Below are 17,115 nucleotides of genomic sequence, written 5' to 3' on the forward strand. Positions count from 1 at the left end.
CACCTGGAGGAAGTTACACCTGAATTGTTTTACACAGAACGAGAGGGTGGAATTGATACTAGGGTCTGCACCTCAGGAGGAACAATCATCAAAGGGATTCCCCTTTTCCTCAACGGTGCACCACACCCTCCAAAGGCCTTTGATGCCTGGCCTTTCCAGGGATGCAGGGCATAGCATCCCCTAGAGAGCTCCACTGTAACAGACTAACGTTGAGGACATGTATCTTCTAATGTGTGAGTGAGTGAGTAGGTGAAGTGTCAATTTGGGTGAGATATGTCTATCAGTGTGTGTGTGTGTGTTTTGGTGAGTAGGGAGTAGGAGATAATTTGATGAAGTGTTATGTGCCCAGAGCGGTAGATTTGATTTGATTTAATTTATTATTAAATGTACCAAGATACACTGAAAAGTATAGCAGTGCATGTTAACCAGACAAATCATACCTTACATAAGTACATCAGGCTAATAGAACACATTGCAGAGTATGATGTTACAGCTACAGAGAAGATGCAAAGAAAGACGAACTCTAACATACGAGAGGTTCATTCATAAGTCTGATAACAGCAGGGAAGAAGCTGTTCTTAAATCTGTTGTTGCAATAGTTGAGGTAGGTGGTATGCAAAGTGGTAAATGGCAGGTGGGTAGGGACATGTGGGTGAAATTGAAGGTAGGCGAGGTGGAAGTTTGATGAGTTGGTAAGTGAATAAGTGGCAGGTGGGTGAGGTATTAGGGGGTGAGGTGCCAGGTGGGTGTGGTGTCAGGTGGGTGAGGAGTTGGGCTGAGGTGTGAGGTGGGTGGGGTGTGAGGTGGGTGGGGTGTGAGGTGGGTGAGGTGTGAGGTGGGTGAGGTAACAGGTGGGTGAGGTATCAGGGATGAGGTGTGAGGTAGGTGAGGTGTCAGCTGGGTGAGATGTAAGGGGGTGAGGTGTCAGATGTGTGAGATATCAGGTGGGTGAGGTGTCAGGTGGGTGAGGTGTCAGGGGTGAGGTATGAGGTGGGTGAGGTGTATGGGGGTGAGGTGTGAGGTGGGTGAGGTGTCAGAGGGTGAGGTGTCAGGGATGAGGTGTCAGGTGGGTAAGGTGTGAGGTGGGTGAGGTGTAAGGGGATGAGGTGTCAGGTGGGTGAGGTGTCAGGTGGGTGAGGTGTCAGAGGGTGAGGTGTCTAGTAGTGATGTGTCAGGGGTGAGGTGTCAGGGGGTGAGGTGTCAGGTGGGTGAGGTGTGAGGTGGGTGAGGTGTCAGGGAATGAGGTGTCAGGGAGTGAGGTGTCAGGTGGGTGAGGTGTCAGGGGTTGAGATGTCAGGGGGTGAGGTGTCAGGGGGTGAGGTGTCAGAGGGTGAGGTGTCAGAGGGTGAGGTGTCAGAGGGTGAGGTGTCAGAGGGTGAGGCGTCAGGGGTGAGGTGTCAGGTGGGTAAGGTGTCAGGTGGGTGAGGTGTAAGGGAATGAGGTGTCAGCTGGGTGATGTGTCAGGGGGTGAGGTGTCAGGTGGGTGAGGTGTAAGGGGATGAGGTGTCAGGTGGGTGAGTTGTCAGGTGGGTAAGGTGTCAGGGGGTGAGGTGTCAGGTGGGTGAGGTGTAAGGAGATGAGGCGTCTAGTGGTGATGTGTCAGGGGTGAGGTGTGAGGTGGGTGAGTGTCGGGGTGAGGTGTGAGGTGGGTGAGGTGTGAGGTGGGTGAGGTGTGAGGTGGGTGAGGTGTCAGGTGGGTGAGGTGTCAGGTGGGTGAGGTGTAAGGGGGTGAGGTGTCAGTGAGTGAGGTATCAATGGGTGAGGTGTAAGGGGGTGAGGTGATAGTGGGTAAGGTGTCAGGGGTGAGGTTAAGGGGTGAGGTTAAGGGGTGAGGTTAAGGGGGTGAGGAGTAAGGGGGTGAGGTGCCAGGTGGGGAAGGTGTCGGGGGAGAGATGTGAGGTGGGTGAGGTGTCAGAGGGTGAGGTGTCAGGGGGTGAGGTGTCAGGGGGTGAGGTGTCAGAGGGTGAGGTGTCAGAGGGTGAGGTGTCAGAGGGTGAGGTGTGAGGTGGGTGAGGTGTCAGGGGGTGAGGTGTCAGGCGGGTGAGGTGTAAGGGGGTGAGGTGTGAGGTGGGTGAGGTGTCAGGGAGTGAGGTGTGAGGTGGGTGAGGTGTCAGAGGGTGAGGTGTCAGGTGGGTGAGGTGTCAGGTGGGTGAGGTGTCAGTGGGTGCGGTGTCAGTGGGTGCGGTGTCAGTGGGTGAGGTGAGAATGGGTAAGGTATCAGGGGTGACGTTAAGGGGGTTTGGTGTAAGGGGATGAGATGTCAGGTGGGTGAGGTGTCAGGTGGGTGAGGTGTCAGGTGGGTGAGGTGTAAGGGGATGAGGTGTCAGGTGGGTGAGGTTTCAGGGTGTGCGGTGTCAGTGGGTGAGGTGGAAAGGGGTGAGGTGTCAGGGTGTGAGGTGTCAGGGTGTGAGGTGTCAGGGTGTGAGGTGTCAGGGTGTGAGGTGTCTGTGGGTGAGGTGTAAGGGGGTGAGGTGATAGTGGGTAAGGTGTCAGGGGTGAGGAGTAAGGGGATGAGGTGTCGGGTGGGTGGTGTGCCAGGTGGGTGAGGTGCCTGGTGGGTTAGGTTTCAGTGGGTGAGGTGTCAGAGGGTGAGGTGTCAGAGGGTGAGGTGTCAGGTGGGTGAGGTGTCAGGTGGGTGAGGTGTCGGGGGTGAGGTGTCGGGGGTGAGGTGTCGGGGGTGAGGTGTCGGGGGTGAGGTGTCGGGGGTGAGGTGTCAGGTAGGTGAGTTGTCAGAGGGTGAGGTGGGTGAGGTGTGAGGTGGGTGAGGTGTCAGGGGGTGAGGTGTCAGAGGGTGAGGTGTCAGAGGGTGAGGTTAAGGGGGTGAGGTGTCAGGTGGGTGAGGTGTAAGGAGATGAGGTGTCAGGTGGGTGATGTGTCACAGGGTGATGTGTCAGGGGGTGAGGTGTCTAGTGGTGATGTGTCAGGGGTGAGGTGTGCGGTGGGTGAGGTGTTGGGGTGAGGTGTCAGGGGGTGAGGTGTGAGGTGGGTGAGGTGTCAGGGGGTAAGGTGTTAGGGGTTAAGGTGTCAGGGGGTGAGGTGTAAGGAGATGAGGTATCAGGTGGGTGAGTTTAAGGGGGTGAGGAGTAAGGGGATGAGGTGCCAAGTGGGTGAGGTGCCAGGTGGGTGAGGTGTAAGGGGATGAGGTGTCAGGTGGGTGAGGTTTCAGGGTGTGCGGTGTCAGTGGGTGAGGTGTAAAGGGGTGAGGTGTAAGGGGATGAGGTGTCAAGTGGGTGAGGTGTCAGGGTGTGAGGTGTCAGGGTGTGAGGTGTCTGTGGGTGAGGTGTAAGGGGGTGAGGTGATAGTGGGTAAGGTGTCAGGGGTGAGGAGTAAGGGGATGAGGTGTTGGGTGGGTGGTGTGCCAGGTGGGTGAGGTGCCTGGTGGGTTAGGTTTCAGTGGGTGAGGTGTCAGAGGGTGAGGTGTCAGAGGGTGAGGTGTCAGAGGGTGAGGTGTCAGGTGGGTGAGGTGTCAGGTGGGTGAGGTGTCAGGTGGGTGAGGTGTCAGGTGGGTGAGGTGTCGGGGGTGAGGTGTCGGGGGTGAGGTGTCGGGGGTGAGGTGTCGGGGGTGAGGTGTCAGGTAGGTGAGTTGTCAGAGGGTGAGGTGGGTGAGGTGTGAGGTGGGTGAGGTGTCAGGGGGTGAGGTGTCAGGGGGTGAGGTGTCAGAGGGTGAGGTGTCAGAGGGTGAGGTTAAGGGGGTGAGGTGTCAGGTGGGTGAGGTGTAAGGAGATGAGGTGTCAGGTGGGTGATGTGTCACAGGGTGATGTGTCAGGGGGTGAGGTGTCTAGTGGTGATGTGTCAGGGGTGAGGTGTGCGGTGGGTGAGGTGTGGGGGTGAGGTGTGAGGTGGGTGAGGTGTCACGGGTAAGGTGTTAGGGGTTAAGGTGTCAGGGGGTGAGGTGCAAGGAGATGAGGTATCAGGTGGGTGAGTTTAAGGGGGTGAGGAGTAAGGGGATGAGGTGCCAAGTGGGTGAGGTGCCAGGTGGGGAAGGTGTCGGGTGGGTGAGGTGTCAGGTGGGTGAGGTGTCAGGTGGGTGAGGTGTCAGGTGGGTGAGGTGTAAGGGGATGAGGTGCCGGGTGGGTGAGGTGCCAGGTGGGTGAGGTACCTGGTGGGTTAGGTTTCAGTGGGTGAGGTGTCAGGTGGGTGAGGTGACAGGTGGGTGAGGTGTCAGGTGGGTGAGGTGTCGGGGCTGCGGTGTCAGTGGGTAAGGTGCAAAGGGGTGAGGTGATAGTGGCTAAGGTGTCAGGGGTGAGGAGTAAGGGGATGAGGTGCCAGGTGGGTGGTGTGCCAGGTGGGTGGTGTGCCAGGTGGGTGAGGTGCCAGGTGGGTGAGGTGTAGGGGGTGAGGTTTCGGTGGGTTAGGTGTCAGGTGGGTGGGGTGTCAGGTGGGTGAGGTGTCAGGTGGGTGAGGTGTAAGGGGGTGAGGTGTCGGGGCTGTGGTGTCAGTGGGTAAGGTGCAAAGGGGTGAGGTGATAGTGAGTAAGGTGTCAGGGGTGAGGTGTCAGGTGGGTGAGGTGTCAGGTGGGTGAGGTGTCAGGTGGGTGAGGTGTAAGGGGGTGAGGTGATAGTGGGTAAGGTGTCAGGGGTGAGGAGTAAGGGGATGAGGTGTCGGGTGGGTGAGGTGCCAGGTGGGTGAGGTGTAGGGGGTGAGGTTTCAGTGGGTTAGGTGTCAGAGGGTGAGGTGTCAGGTGGGTGAGGTGTAAGGGGATGAGGTGTCAGGTGGGTGAGGTGTCGGGGGTGAGGTGTAAGGGGATGAGGTGTCAGGTGGGTGAGGTGTAAGGGGATGAGGTGTCAGGGGTGAGGTGTCAGGGGTGAGGTGTAAGGGGATGAGGTGTCAGGTGGGTGAGGTGTCAGGGTGTGAGGTGTCTGTGGGTGAGGTGTAAGGGGGTGAGGTGATAGTGGGTAAGGTGTCAGGGGTGAGGAGTAAGGGGATGAGGTGTCGGGTGGGTGAGGTGCCAGGTGGGTGAGGTGTAGAGGGTGAGGTTTCAGTGGGTTAGGTGTCAGAGGGTGAGGTGTCAGGTGGGTGAGGTGTCAGGTGCGTGAGGTGTAAGGGGATGAGGTGTCAGGTGGGTGAGGTGTAAGGGGATGAGGTGTCAGGTGGGTGAGGTGTCAGGTGGGTGAGGTGTCAGGTGGGTGAGGTGTCAGGGGTGAGGTGTAAGGGGATGAGGTGTCAGGTGGGTGAGGTGTCAGGGTGTGAGGTGTCTGTGGGTGAGGTGTAAGGGGGTGAGGTGATAGTGGGTAAGGTGTCAGGGCTGAGGAGTAAGGGGATGAGGTGTCGGGTGGGTGAGGTGTCAGGTGGGTGAGGTGTCAGGTGGGTGAGGTGTCAGGTGGGTGAGGTGTCAGGTGGGTGAGGTGTCAGAGGGTGAGGTGTCAGAGGGTGAGGTGTCAGAGGGTGAGGTATCAGGTGGGTGAGGTGTCGTGGCTGCGGTGTCAGTGGGTAAGGTGCAAAGGGGTGAGGTGATAGTGGGTAAGGTGTCAGGGGTGATGAGTAAGGGGATGAGGTGTCGGGTGGGTGGTGTGCCAGGTGGGTTAGGTGTCAGGTGGGTGAGGTGTCAGGTGGGTGAGGTGAAGGGGGTGAGGTGATAGTGGGTAAGGTGTCAGGGGTGATGAGTAAGGGGATGAGGTGTCGGGTGGGTGGTGTGCCAGGTGGGTTAGGTGTCAGGTGGGTGAGGTGTCAGGTGGGTGAGGTGTAAGGGGGTGAGGTGTCAGGTCGGTAAGGTGTCGGGGCTGCGGTGTCAGTGGGTAAGGTATCAGGGGTGAGGTTAAGGGGGTGAGGTGTAAGGGGATGAGGTGTCAGGTGGGTGAGGTGTCAGGGGGTGAGGTGTCTGTGGGTGAGGTGATAGTGGGGAAGGTGTCAGGGGTGAGGTGTCAGGGGTGAGGTGTCAGGGGTGAGGTGTAAGGGGATGAGGTGTCAGGTGGGTGAGGTGTCAGGGTGTGAGGTGTCTGTGGGTGAGGTGTAAGGGGGTGAGGTGATAGTGGGTAAGGTGTCAGGGGTGAGGAGTAAGGGGATGAGGTGTCGGGTGGGTGAGGTGCCAGGTGGGTGAGGTGTAGGGGGTGAGGTTTCAGTGGGTTAGGTGTCAGAGGGTGAGGTGTCAGGTGGGTGAGGTGTCAGGTGGGTGAGGTGTAAGGGGATGAGGTGTCAGGTGGGTGAGGTGTAAGGGGATGAGGTGTCAGGTGGGTGAGGTGTCGGGGGTGAGGTGTCAGGTGGGTGAGGTGTCAGGTGGGTGAGGTGTCAGGTGGGTGAGGTGTCAGGGGTGAGGTGTAAGGGGATGAGGTGTCAGGTGGGTGAGGTGTCAGGGTGTGAGGTGTCTGTGGGTGAGGTGTAAGGGGGTGAGGTGATAGTGGGTAAGGTGTCAGGGCTGAGGAGTAAGGGGATGAGGTGTCGGGTGGGTGAGGTGTCAGGTGGGTGAGGTGTCAGGTGGGTGAGGTGTAGGGGGTGAGGTGTCAGAGGGTGAGGTGTCAGAGGGTGAGGTGTCAGAGGGTGAGGTGTCAGAGGGTGAGGTGTCAGGTGGGTGAGGTGTCGTGGCTGCGGTGTCAGTGGGTAAGGTGCAAAGGGGTGAGGTGATAGTGGGTAAGGTGTCAGGGGTGATGAGTAAGGGGATGAGGTGTCGGGTGGGTGGTGTGCCAGGTGGGTTAGGTGTCAGGTGGGTGAGGTGTCAGGTGGGTGAGGTGTAAGGGGGTGAGGTGATAGTGGGTAAGGTGTCAGGGGTGATGAGTAAGGGGATGAGGTGTCGGGTGGGTGGTGTGCCAGGTGGGTTAGGTGTCAGGTGGGTGAGGTGTCAGGTGGGTGAGGTGTAAGGGGGTGAGGTGTCAGGTCGGTAAGGTGTCGGGGCTGCGGTGTCAGTGGGTAAGGTATCAGGGGTGAGGTTAAGGGGGTGAGGTGTAAGGGGATGAGGTGTCAGGTGGGTGAGGTGTCAGGGGGTGAGGTGTCTGTGGGTGAGGTGATAGTGGGGAAGGTGTCAGGGGTGAGGTGTCAGGGGTGAGGTGTCAGGGTGTGAGGAATAAGGGGGTGAGGTGCCGGGGGGGTGAGGTGCCAGGTGGGTCAGGTGTCAGGGAGTGAGGAGTAAGGGGATGAGGTGCCTGGTGGGTGAGGTGCCAGGTGGGTGAGGTGCCAGGTGGGTGAGGTGGTAGTGGGTAAGGTGTCAGGGGTGAGGTGTCAGGAGGTGAGGTGTCAGGTGGGTGAGGTGTCAAGTGGGTGAGGTGTCAGGGGTGAGGTGATAGTGGGTAAGGTGTCAGGGGTGAGGCTAATGGGGTGAGGTGTCAGGTGGGTGAGGTGTCAGGTAGGTGAGGTGTCAGGTGGGTGAGGTGTCAGGTGGGTGAGGTGTCAGGTGGGTGAGGTGTCAGGGGGTGAGCTGTCAGGTGGGTGAGCTGTCAGGTGGGTGAGCTGTCAGGTGGGTGAGCTGTCAGGTGGGTGAGCTGTCAGTGGGGAGTGGTGGCTGTAGTCCTAGCCTCTGACCTGCTCTTGTAGCCACTGTGTTTAAATGGCTCGTACATTTGAGTTTCTCGTCAATGATAGCCCCAGGCTTTTGATAGTGGGGGATTCAATGATGGCAATGACATTGAATGCCAAGGGACAATGGTTTGGTTCTCTCTCATTAGAAATGTTCATTGCCTGACATCCGTATGACACAAATGTTTAGGGTCACTGTTAGCTCGAGGTAGTCAGTGAGGGCTGATCAGTGGCACCAGTGAGAATAACAAGGGGACAGTCCTGTTTTCCCAAAGAGGACTATATGAGATGAATGACTTATTCATTATAAGAAGGTCCACTCCATTGATTCCAGAGGCGAAGGGTTTGCGTTCTGAAAAAGAGACTGTGTAGCTTAGGCCCACAATCTCTGGGCTTTAGAACAATGAGCGGTGATCTACTTGAGGTCTGTAAGATGCTAAAGGGGATTGAGAAAGTAGACATAGAGAGGATGTTTTCTCATGCAGGGCAATCTAGAGCAAGAGGAGAAAGTGAGGACTGCAGATGCTGGAGATCAGAGCTGAAAATGTGTTGCTGGAAAAGCGCAGTAGGTCAGGCAGCATCCAGGGAGCAGGAGAATCGACGTTTCGGGCATGAGCCCTTCTTCAGGATCACTGAAGACCCAATCTAGAGCAAGAGGTCATTGTTTTAGGGTAAGAGGTAGCAGATTTAAAACATATTTGAGGAAGAAGTTGCTGGAAAAACTCGGCAGGCCAAGCAGCATGTGTGGAAAGAAATGCAGGTAAATGTTGTTGGTCCAGACCTGCTGAACACTCCCAGCAACTTCTGTTTTTGTTTCTGATTTACAGCATCCGCAGTTCTTTCGGTTTTTATGTGAAGTGGAATTAACTTCTGTCAAAGGGTCAGGAAGCTGTGGAATTCCCTATCCCAGAGTGCACTGAATAAATTTATGGAAGAAACAGACAGATTTTTAATGAGTAACGGGTTGAAGGCTGATGGAGAGTGGGCAGGAAAGTGGAGTTTAGGCTGAGATGAGATTAGCCATGATCCTATTCAATGGCAGAGCAGGGGCTGAATGGCCTCCTCCTGCATCCAACTATTACCTTCCTGTTATTTTGAATGCCTCTATTAATTTTCCACTGAACACCCTTTGCTTAGAGAATAGCGGTTTTGAGTCTTGGCAGTCTATCTGGATTGAGGCAGGATGGACGAGGACCTTATGTGAGACAGCGGAGGTGGGGAATTATCGGGTATGAATGGAACTTCGACTCCAAGATAAGTCAGTCCATTAAAACACAAGAGGAGGCAGCTGATGACAACAGAAACCTGATCCAGCAAGATGCTTACCAAATATTGGATAGGTCTTGTCATGTTCCGTGCAAAAGGCGTCCAGGAATTCTTTGTAAGATGTGCAAGGATAAACGGTAATGTTACAGGTTGAGCTGATGGAGCTTATATACAGGTAGACAGATCTTTGATGGTCGCACACCATATACCTTTTGCCTGGAGGGACAGAATAGTTTTAAAAAGTGTCATGCACGTACAAACTGACCAACTAGATGCAACTTATACTGAACGTTGGTCAGATCCACGCAAACTATTCCGGGTACCTCGGATTGCCGGGCAGCTCTTGGTGATCGGACATTGTGCCGAGGGGGCTGGATCCACAACTTTTTCTCAATGATGTAATGGCGAAAAGGACTTCTCAGAGGAAGGATGAGGGAGGATCTAATTGAAACCTACAGAATACTGAATGGCCTGATCAGAGTGGATGTTGGGGAGATGTGTCCATTGGTAGAAGAGACTAGGACCCAAGAGCACAGCCTTAGAGTAAAGGGAGGACCTTTTAGAATGGGGATAAGGAGAAACTTCTTCAGCTAGAGGGTAGTGAATCTGTGGAATTCATTGCCACAGAAGGCTGTGGTAGTCAGGTCATTGAGTATATTTAAGATGGAGATAGATAGGTTCTTGAGTGTCAAGGGAGTCAAGGGTTACAGGGAAAAAGCAGGAGAATGCGGTTGAGAAACTTATCAGCCATGATTGAATGGCAGAGCAGACTCGATGGGCTGAATGGCCTAATTTCTGCTCCTACGGTCTTTTGGTCTAAGTGGCTCTGATTGCATAGTGTTCAATCTGAAATTCTGGTGAACTTATATCGAACTGTGGCATTGTAGGTCTACCGACACCAAATAGACTACAGCAGTTCAAGAAGACAGCCGATTATCATCTTCCCAAGAGCAGTTGGGGACAGGTAATGAGTACATGCCCAGCCAGCGATGCCCACATCCTGTGAATGAATTTCAGAAAAATCATATCAAAGAATAGTGTGTGAGGCTGCAAGGCAAGAACAGGGCAAGTTTGACCAACTGGATAGCACTAAGAGTTAGCTGTAATATAATGGGCCAAATGGTCTCATTCTATGCAATGCAATTTGATGACACATTTTGCATTTCATTGCTCCAAAGTGAACCACTTGAGTAGTAAGAACAGAAAGTGCTAGAGAAACTCAGCAGGTCTGGCAGCATCTGTGGAGAGAGTCTGAACTCCAGTGACCACAGAATTAACAGGAACACTGGGAAATTGATGGGGGTTGCTTGTCCCTGAAGTTTTTCCAAAAATTGTGTAACGCTTTTGATCTCAGGTAATACATTCATGAACACACGGGTCAGGAAAAAGCTCAAAGCTTTGATTATCCATATTCACACACATGGGGGCTGAGGAGGGCTCCTCCGCCATGATAACTGGGTCTCTGCTGCTGCTGCTAATGGAATATTAAACTGATGGAAACTGTGAGATAAATAACAGAACGAAAAACCAAGAGAACAAATCAACTGTTTCACAGGCCCGTTAGGACAGATCAAAACCCTACTCACATCATTTGACAACAAATTGCAATTTAAATACAATAGCCTTACAATAGGGTGGGATCAGATTTTTATGTACTAGATTAACCTGATGTGAGATGGATAAACTTGGTTTTAAAAGGCAAATTTAATTCCTTTTCATAGAGGATGGAAATAAAAGATTAACGAGTCCCCTTTTCCCACTTCCCTTTTTTTGGTCTGCACTGCCTTTTCTATCCAACTGATGGAGATGTGGCCATATTCACTTGGATTGAAAATGCAGGAGACAAAACACTCTCAGAATGGCCAAAGCAATTCCAAAGCAACGATTTCGGTGCAAAGTAGTGCTGCAAATTATGGCTAGTGCTTAGTCACTGCTGTAACGTAGGGAAGCAAAGTGACCAGTTTGTGCATGGTACGATCCCACAAATGGCAATGAGAGAAATGAGCTGTTGGTTGAGGGCAGATTGTTCTTGGGAGAGCTCCTCCACTTGTCTTCTAGAAGATTGACACATTCTTGAATGTGTACCTGAGAGGACAGATAGGGTGTCATGAGAAAGATGGTGCTTTCATTAGTGTATTGCTCCCTCAGGACTGGGACTAGGGGTGCCAACCCGATTAGGCACCAGAGCCTCGGTGGTGAGGTCCCCGAACATATTAACATCTGAATCAGAGGCAAAGGTGTTCCCAACTGAGCAAGGCTGACAACATAGAGATGGGCTGAACTCCACATACAAGGCAGGAGTGAAAAGCCTCGGTTGAGGTAATGGTTCTCATCTTTTTGATGGAGTCATTTAACTGATCAAATGGGCCAATGGGCTGACGAGTGGTAGATGGAGTTTCATTTAGATAAGTGTGAGGTGTTGCATTTTGAAAAATCAAATCAGAGCAGGACTTATACACTTAATGGGAAGGCCCTGGGGAGTGTTGCTGAACAAAGAGACCTTGAAGTGTACGTTCATAGCTCCTTGAAAGTAGAATCGCAAGTAGATAGGATAGTGAAGAAGGCATTTGGTATGCTTTCCTTGGTTGGTCAGAGCATTGAGTATAGGAGTTGGGAGGTCATGCTGCGGCTGTAAAGGACATTGGTTAGGCCACTGTTGCAATATTGTGTGCACTTCTGGTCTCCTTCTTATCGGGAGGATGTTGTGAAACTTGAAAGGGTTCAGAAAAGATTTACAAGGGTGTTGCCAAGGTTGGAGGGTTTGAAATATGGGGAGAGACTGAATAAGCTGGGGCTGTTTTCCCTGGAGCGCTGGAAGCTGAGGGGTGATCTTTAAGATATTTATAAAATCATGAGGGGCATAGATGGAATAAATAGAAATGGTCTTTTTCTTGGGTGGGGTAGTCTAGAATTTGTGGGCATAGGTTTAGCATGAGAGGGGAACAATTTAAAAAGCACCTGTGGGGCAACTTTTTCATGCAGAGGGTGGTGTGTGTACGGAATGAGCTGCCAAAGGAAGTGGTAGAGGCTGATACAGTTACAACATTTAAAAAGCATCTGAATGGGTAAAGGAATAAGAAGGTTTAGAGGGATATGCTGACAAATGGGACGAGATTATGTTCGGATATCTGATCAGCATGGACGAGTTGGCTCGAAGGGTCTGTTTCTGTGCTGTGCTTCTCTCTCACTCTATGTACGAATGATCAGTTAGGTACATATCAGTCACAATTCCTAATATCCTCTCATTTCCTGCTGAGAGACAGTAACATTTCCAATGACAGAATGTTTGTCTCCATAAGGTAGACATTACCATGTGGGAGAATGTCACACTGTGACTTCACTTGATGAAGGACTATTGTATGTTCATTTCACCTGATGAAGAAGCTGTGCTCTGAAAGCTTGTAATTTCAAGTAAACCTGTTGAACTAAGGTCAAAATTAGAGTGGTTCTGGAAAAGCACAGCAGGTCAGGCGGCATCCGAGGAGCAGGAAAATCGACATTCTGGGCAGAGCCCTTCATCAGGAATGAGGCTGGGAGCGTCCAGAGTGGAGAGATAAATGGGAGGGGGGGGGGGGTGGGGCTGGGGAAAAGGTAGCTAAGAGTGCAATAGGTGGATGGAGGTGGGGGTAAAGGTGATAGGTCGGAGAGGAGGGTGGAGCGGATAGTTGGAAAAGAAGATTGGCAGGTGGGACAGGTCGTGAGGATGGTGCTGAGCTGGCAGGTTAGAACTCGGGTAAGGTAGGGGGGAGGGGAAATGAGGAAACTGGTGAAGTCTACATTGCTCCCCTGGGGTTAACGTATTCCAAGGCGGAAGATGAGGCGTTTTTCCGTTAGGCGTCAGGTGGTGTAGGAGTGGTGATGGAGTAGGTCCAGGACCTGCATGTCCTCAGCAAACCTGGAGTTGTATGACTTCTGACACTGTGAGAGTTTCTGACCAAGTTTTGCATGAAGCTGGTGGAGCTATTTGAGAGGAAGCTTGATCTTTAACCTCGAGTGGCCATTTAACAACAACTTGAAAGAAATAAGGAACAAGAATAAAACTGAGTGTCAATACAAACCAGCTATTATAGTGGCAGGACATCCTGGTTGGTCAGTTCCTCCGTTGGCATAGTAGTCGATGTGCCCCAAAAACTCTTCATACCCAAGAGCTACAAGAAGAATAATTATAATTGAGATGTTGCTTTTGCTGTCACTTTAATTACTGTCACACTAATAGATCAATAAGGTGGACCTGGAGGTTGGAGTCAGATACTACAGGAATGATCAGAGAAGGGAGAGTTACGGATGGGAGTGGGCTTTGATGAGAGAGTTAAGGTGCCAGAGAGATCTTTGATAGGAGGGTTTGGCCACAAGGTAAGTTGATATCTTTGGAGAAATGCAGTAGCATGGAAACAGACAAAAAACTAAGTAGGCCATTCAGCCCTTCAAGCCTGCTCTGCCATTCATCACAAGCATGGCGAATCATCCAACTCAATAGCCTATTCCCGCTTTCTCCCCATATCCTTTGATCCTTTTAGCCCCGAGACCTATATCCAACTCCTAGTGAAATTATACAATGTTTTGGCTTTGACTACTCTCTGTGGTCGTGAATTCTGCAGGCTCACCACTCTCTGGGTGAAGGAATTTCTCCTCATTCTCAATCCTAAATAGTTTATCCCTGTATCCTTAAACTGTAACTCTGGATTCCCCATCATCAGTAACATCCTTCCTGCATTTACCATGTCTGGTCCTGTCAGAATTTTACAGGTTTCTGTATCCCAAAGAGTAGTAGGTAGTTTATTATATTACAGTAACGTTAACAATAATGTGGTATTATTTCTACATTTCTATATTTTTATACTTTTATAACGTTTTGTTTTTCTTTTTGATCAGCCAAATTCAGTAGGTGATAGGGAAGGAAAATTGGCCTTTATTTTAAAGGAAGAAGGATTCTGGGTAATCCAAGATGGAGGACGGGAAAATTTTCGGCTGTAACAGATGCGCCTTTTTTGAGGTATTTTAGGTGCTGGAGGTGATTTCCTCAAATTCCAAGCGCAGCAATTACTGTTTTATATGCTGTTGCATTGTTTTGGAACTTTGGGAAAAACAAGTCAAAATAACAGCAGTTTTAAAAGGGAGAAGAGCAGACAAAGGAAGCACATGGTGAGGACAGTGCAGGGGAGAGAGAGAGAGACAGAGAACCTGCAATTACCGCCTTTGCTGTTTGAATTCATGTATCATTGGATATCAGAGTGTGTCTGGGAAAATTAACAAACAGTGAAATTCACAACTAATCTTGGAGGAACTGTTAGGGCAAAGTTCACAGCACAGAATCAGATATGTATATTGTTTTAAGTAGCCTACAGAAGGTCTGCAGTAGTGAGTAGAGTGGTTTTTTTTCTTGATTATATGTTTTCAGAGATATGTCTCTAGATTAAACTTAAAATTTAAGCCATAACTATTAATTTAAGCGGGGCAGTGTTTTGTAGAGGAATAAGACAGTGTTATTTTCTGGGTCTGTAGATTATGAAGGAGCAAAAATGGCCTTTAGGAGAGTGATATGTGCTTCTTGTCAGATGTGGGAGTTTAAAGAGAGTTTAAGGGTTACTGCGGATTATATCTGCCATAAATGCTATTGGTTGTGAATCTTATTAGATCAAATGGATCAGTTGGAGAGACAGACGCAATGAGGAATTTGCAACAGCAACAGTATGTGATGGATGGCCGTTATAGGAAGGGGGGAAAGTCTCAAATGCAGTCACATAGATGGGTTAACTCCTGGAAGGGTAAGAGAGGTAGGCACCAAGGGCAGGAGTCTTTTGTGGACATATCCATTTCAAACAGGTATGCTGATTTGGAAAATGTAGGGGCTGATGGATTCTCTGGGGAACGTAGCACGAACAGCCAAGTTTCTGGTATTGAGACTGGCTCTAATGCAACGAGGGGTACGTTGGGTTCCAAGAGATCAATTGTGTTGGGGGATTCTGTAGTCAGAGGTACAGACAGACGTTTCTGTGGCCAGCAGCGACAAAGCAGAATGGTGTGTTGTTTCCCTGGTGCCAGGATCAAGGATGTCTCAGAGAGGGTGCAGAATGTTCTCACGGGGGAAAGGGACCAGCAGGAGGTCATTGTCCACATTGGAACCAACGACATTGGAAGGGAAAAGGTTGAGACTCTGAAGGGAGATTACAGAGAGTTAGGCAGGAATTTAAAAAGGAGATCCTCGAGGGTAGTAATATCTGGATTACTCCTGGTGCTACGATCTAGTGAGGGCAGGAGTAGGAGGATAGAGCAGATGAATGCATGGCTGAGGAGCTAGTGTATGGGAGAAGGATTCACATTTTTGGATCATTGGAATCTCTTTTGGTGGAGAAGTGACCTGTACAAGAAGGACGGATTGCACCTAAATTGGAAGGGGACTAATATACTGGCAGGGAAATTTGCGAGAGCTGCTCAGGAGGATTTAAACTAGTGGGGTGGGGGGAGCTGAGACCCGGGGAGATAGTGAGGAAAGAGATCAATCTGAGACTGGTACAGTTGAGAACAGAAGTGAGTCAAACAGTCAGGGCAGGCAGGGACAAGGTAGGACTAATAAATTAAACTGCATTTATTTCAATGCAAGGGGCCTAACAGGGAAGGCAGATGAACCCAGAGCATGGTTAGGAACATGGGACTGGGATATCATAGCAATTACAGAAACATGGCTCAGGGATGGGCAGGACTGGCAGCTTAATGTTCCAGGATACAAATGCTACAGGACGGATATAAAGGGAGGCAAGAGAGGAGGGGGAGTGGCGTTTTTGATAAGGGAGAGCATTACAGCTGGACTGAGGGAGGATATTCCTGGAAATACATCCAGGGAAGTTATTTGGGTGGAACTGAGAAATAAGAAAGGGATGATCACCTTATTGGGATTGTATTATAGACCTAATAATCAGAGGGAAATTGGGAAACAAACTTGTAAGGAGTTCTCAGTTATCTGTCAGAATAATAGGTTATGGTAGGGGATTTTAACTTTCCAAACATAGACTGGGACTGCCATAGTCTTAAGGGTTTAGATGGAGAGGAATTTGTTAAGTGTGTACAAGAACATTTTCTGATGCCGTATGTGGATGTACCAACTCGAGAAGATGCAAAACTTGACCTACTCTTGGGAAATAAGGCAGGGCAGGTGACTGAGGTGTCAGTGGTGGAGCACTTTGGGGACAGTGACCATAATTCTATTAGATTTAAAATGGTGATAGAAAAGGATAGACCAGATCTAAAAGTTGAAGTTCTAAATTGGAGAAAGGCCAATTTTGATGGTATTAGGCAAGAACTTTCAAAAGCTGATTGGGGGCAGATATTCACAGGGAAAGGGACAGCTGGAAAATGAGATAATGAGAATCCAGAGAAAATACATTCCTGTTAGGGTGAATAGAAAGGCTGGTAGGTATAGGGAATGCTGAATGACTAAAGAAATTGAGGGTTTGGTTAAGAAAAATAAGGAAGCATATGTCAGGTATAGACAGGATAGATTGAGTGAATCCTTCGAAGAGTATAAAGGCAGTAGAAGTATACTTAAGAGGGAAATCAGGAGGGCAAAACGGGAACATGAGATAGTTTTGGCAAATAGAATTAAGGAGAATCCAAAGGGTTTTTACAAATGCATTAAGGACAAAAGGGAAACTAGGGAGAGAATAGGGCCCCTCAAAGATCAGCAAGGCGGCCTTTGTGGGGAGTTGCAGAAAATGGGGGAGACACTAAACGAGTATTTTACATCAGTATTTACTGTGGAAAAGGATATGGAAGATATTGACTTTAGGGAAATAGATGGTGAGACCTTGCAAAATGTCCATATTATATTGGAGGAAGTGCTGGATGTCTTGAAATGCATAAAGGTGGATAAATCCCCAGGACCAGATCAGGTGTACCCTAGAACTCTGTGGGAAGCTAGAGAAGTGATTGCTGGGCCTCTTGCTGAGATATTTGTATCATTGAAAGTCACAAGTGAGGTGCTGGAAGACTGGAGGTTGGCTAATGTGGTGCCATTGTTTAAGAAGAGTGGTGAGGACAAGCCAGGGAACTATAGACCAGTGAGCCTGACGTCGGTGGTGGGCAACTGGTTGGAGGAAATCCTGAAGGACAGGATGTACATTTATTTGGAAAGGCAAGGACTGATTAGGGATAGTCAACGTGGCTTTGTGCCTGGGAAATCGTGTCTCACAAATTTGATTGAGCTTTTTGAAGAAGCTCGAGCAAGTGTCTGTGTGGAGTTTGCACATTCTCCCCGTGTCTGCGTGGGCTTCATCCGGGTGCTCCGGTTTCCTCTTGCAGTCCAAAGATGTGCAGGTCAGGTGAATTGCCCATAGTGTTAGGTGAAGGGGTAAATGTAGTGGAATGGTTCTGGGTGGGTTGTTCTTCGGAGGGTTGGTGTGGACTTGTTGG

General features: G+C 50.3%; 1 protein-coding gene across 2 annotated transcripts in view; it reads right to left on the reverse strand.

The window, feature by feature from the left end:
- Positions 1-17,115, reverse strand: part of LOC122554857 (lipase member H-like) — a 55,952-nt gene that overhangs the window by 16,936 nt on the left and 21,901 nt on the right. For both annotated transcript variants that reach the window (XM_087992451.1, XM_087992450.1), the window contains exons 5-6: positions 12,768-12,857; positions 8,770-8,925 (exon numbers count right to left, since the gene is read on the reverse strand). In XM_087992451.1, the coding sequence (XP_087848577.1) occupies positions 8,770-8,925; positions 12,768-12,857 (246 nt within the window). The remainder of the gene's footprint in view (positions 1-8,769; positions 8,926-12,767; positions 12,858-17,115) is intronic.

The sequence above is a fragment of the Chiloscyllium plagiosum genome, unplaced genomic scaffold (assembly GCF_037043375.1).
Source record: "Chiloscyllium plagiosum isolate Xiang-an unplaced genomic scaffold, Cpla_swu_hap1 HiC_scaffold_12, whole genome shotgun sequence".
In the NCBI taxonomy this organism is placed as follows: domain Eukaryota; kingdom Metazoa; phylum Chordata; class Chondrichthyes; order Orectolobiformes; family Hemiscylliidae; genus Chiloscyllium; species Chiloscyllium plagiosum.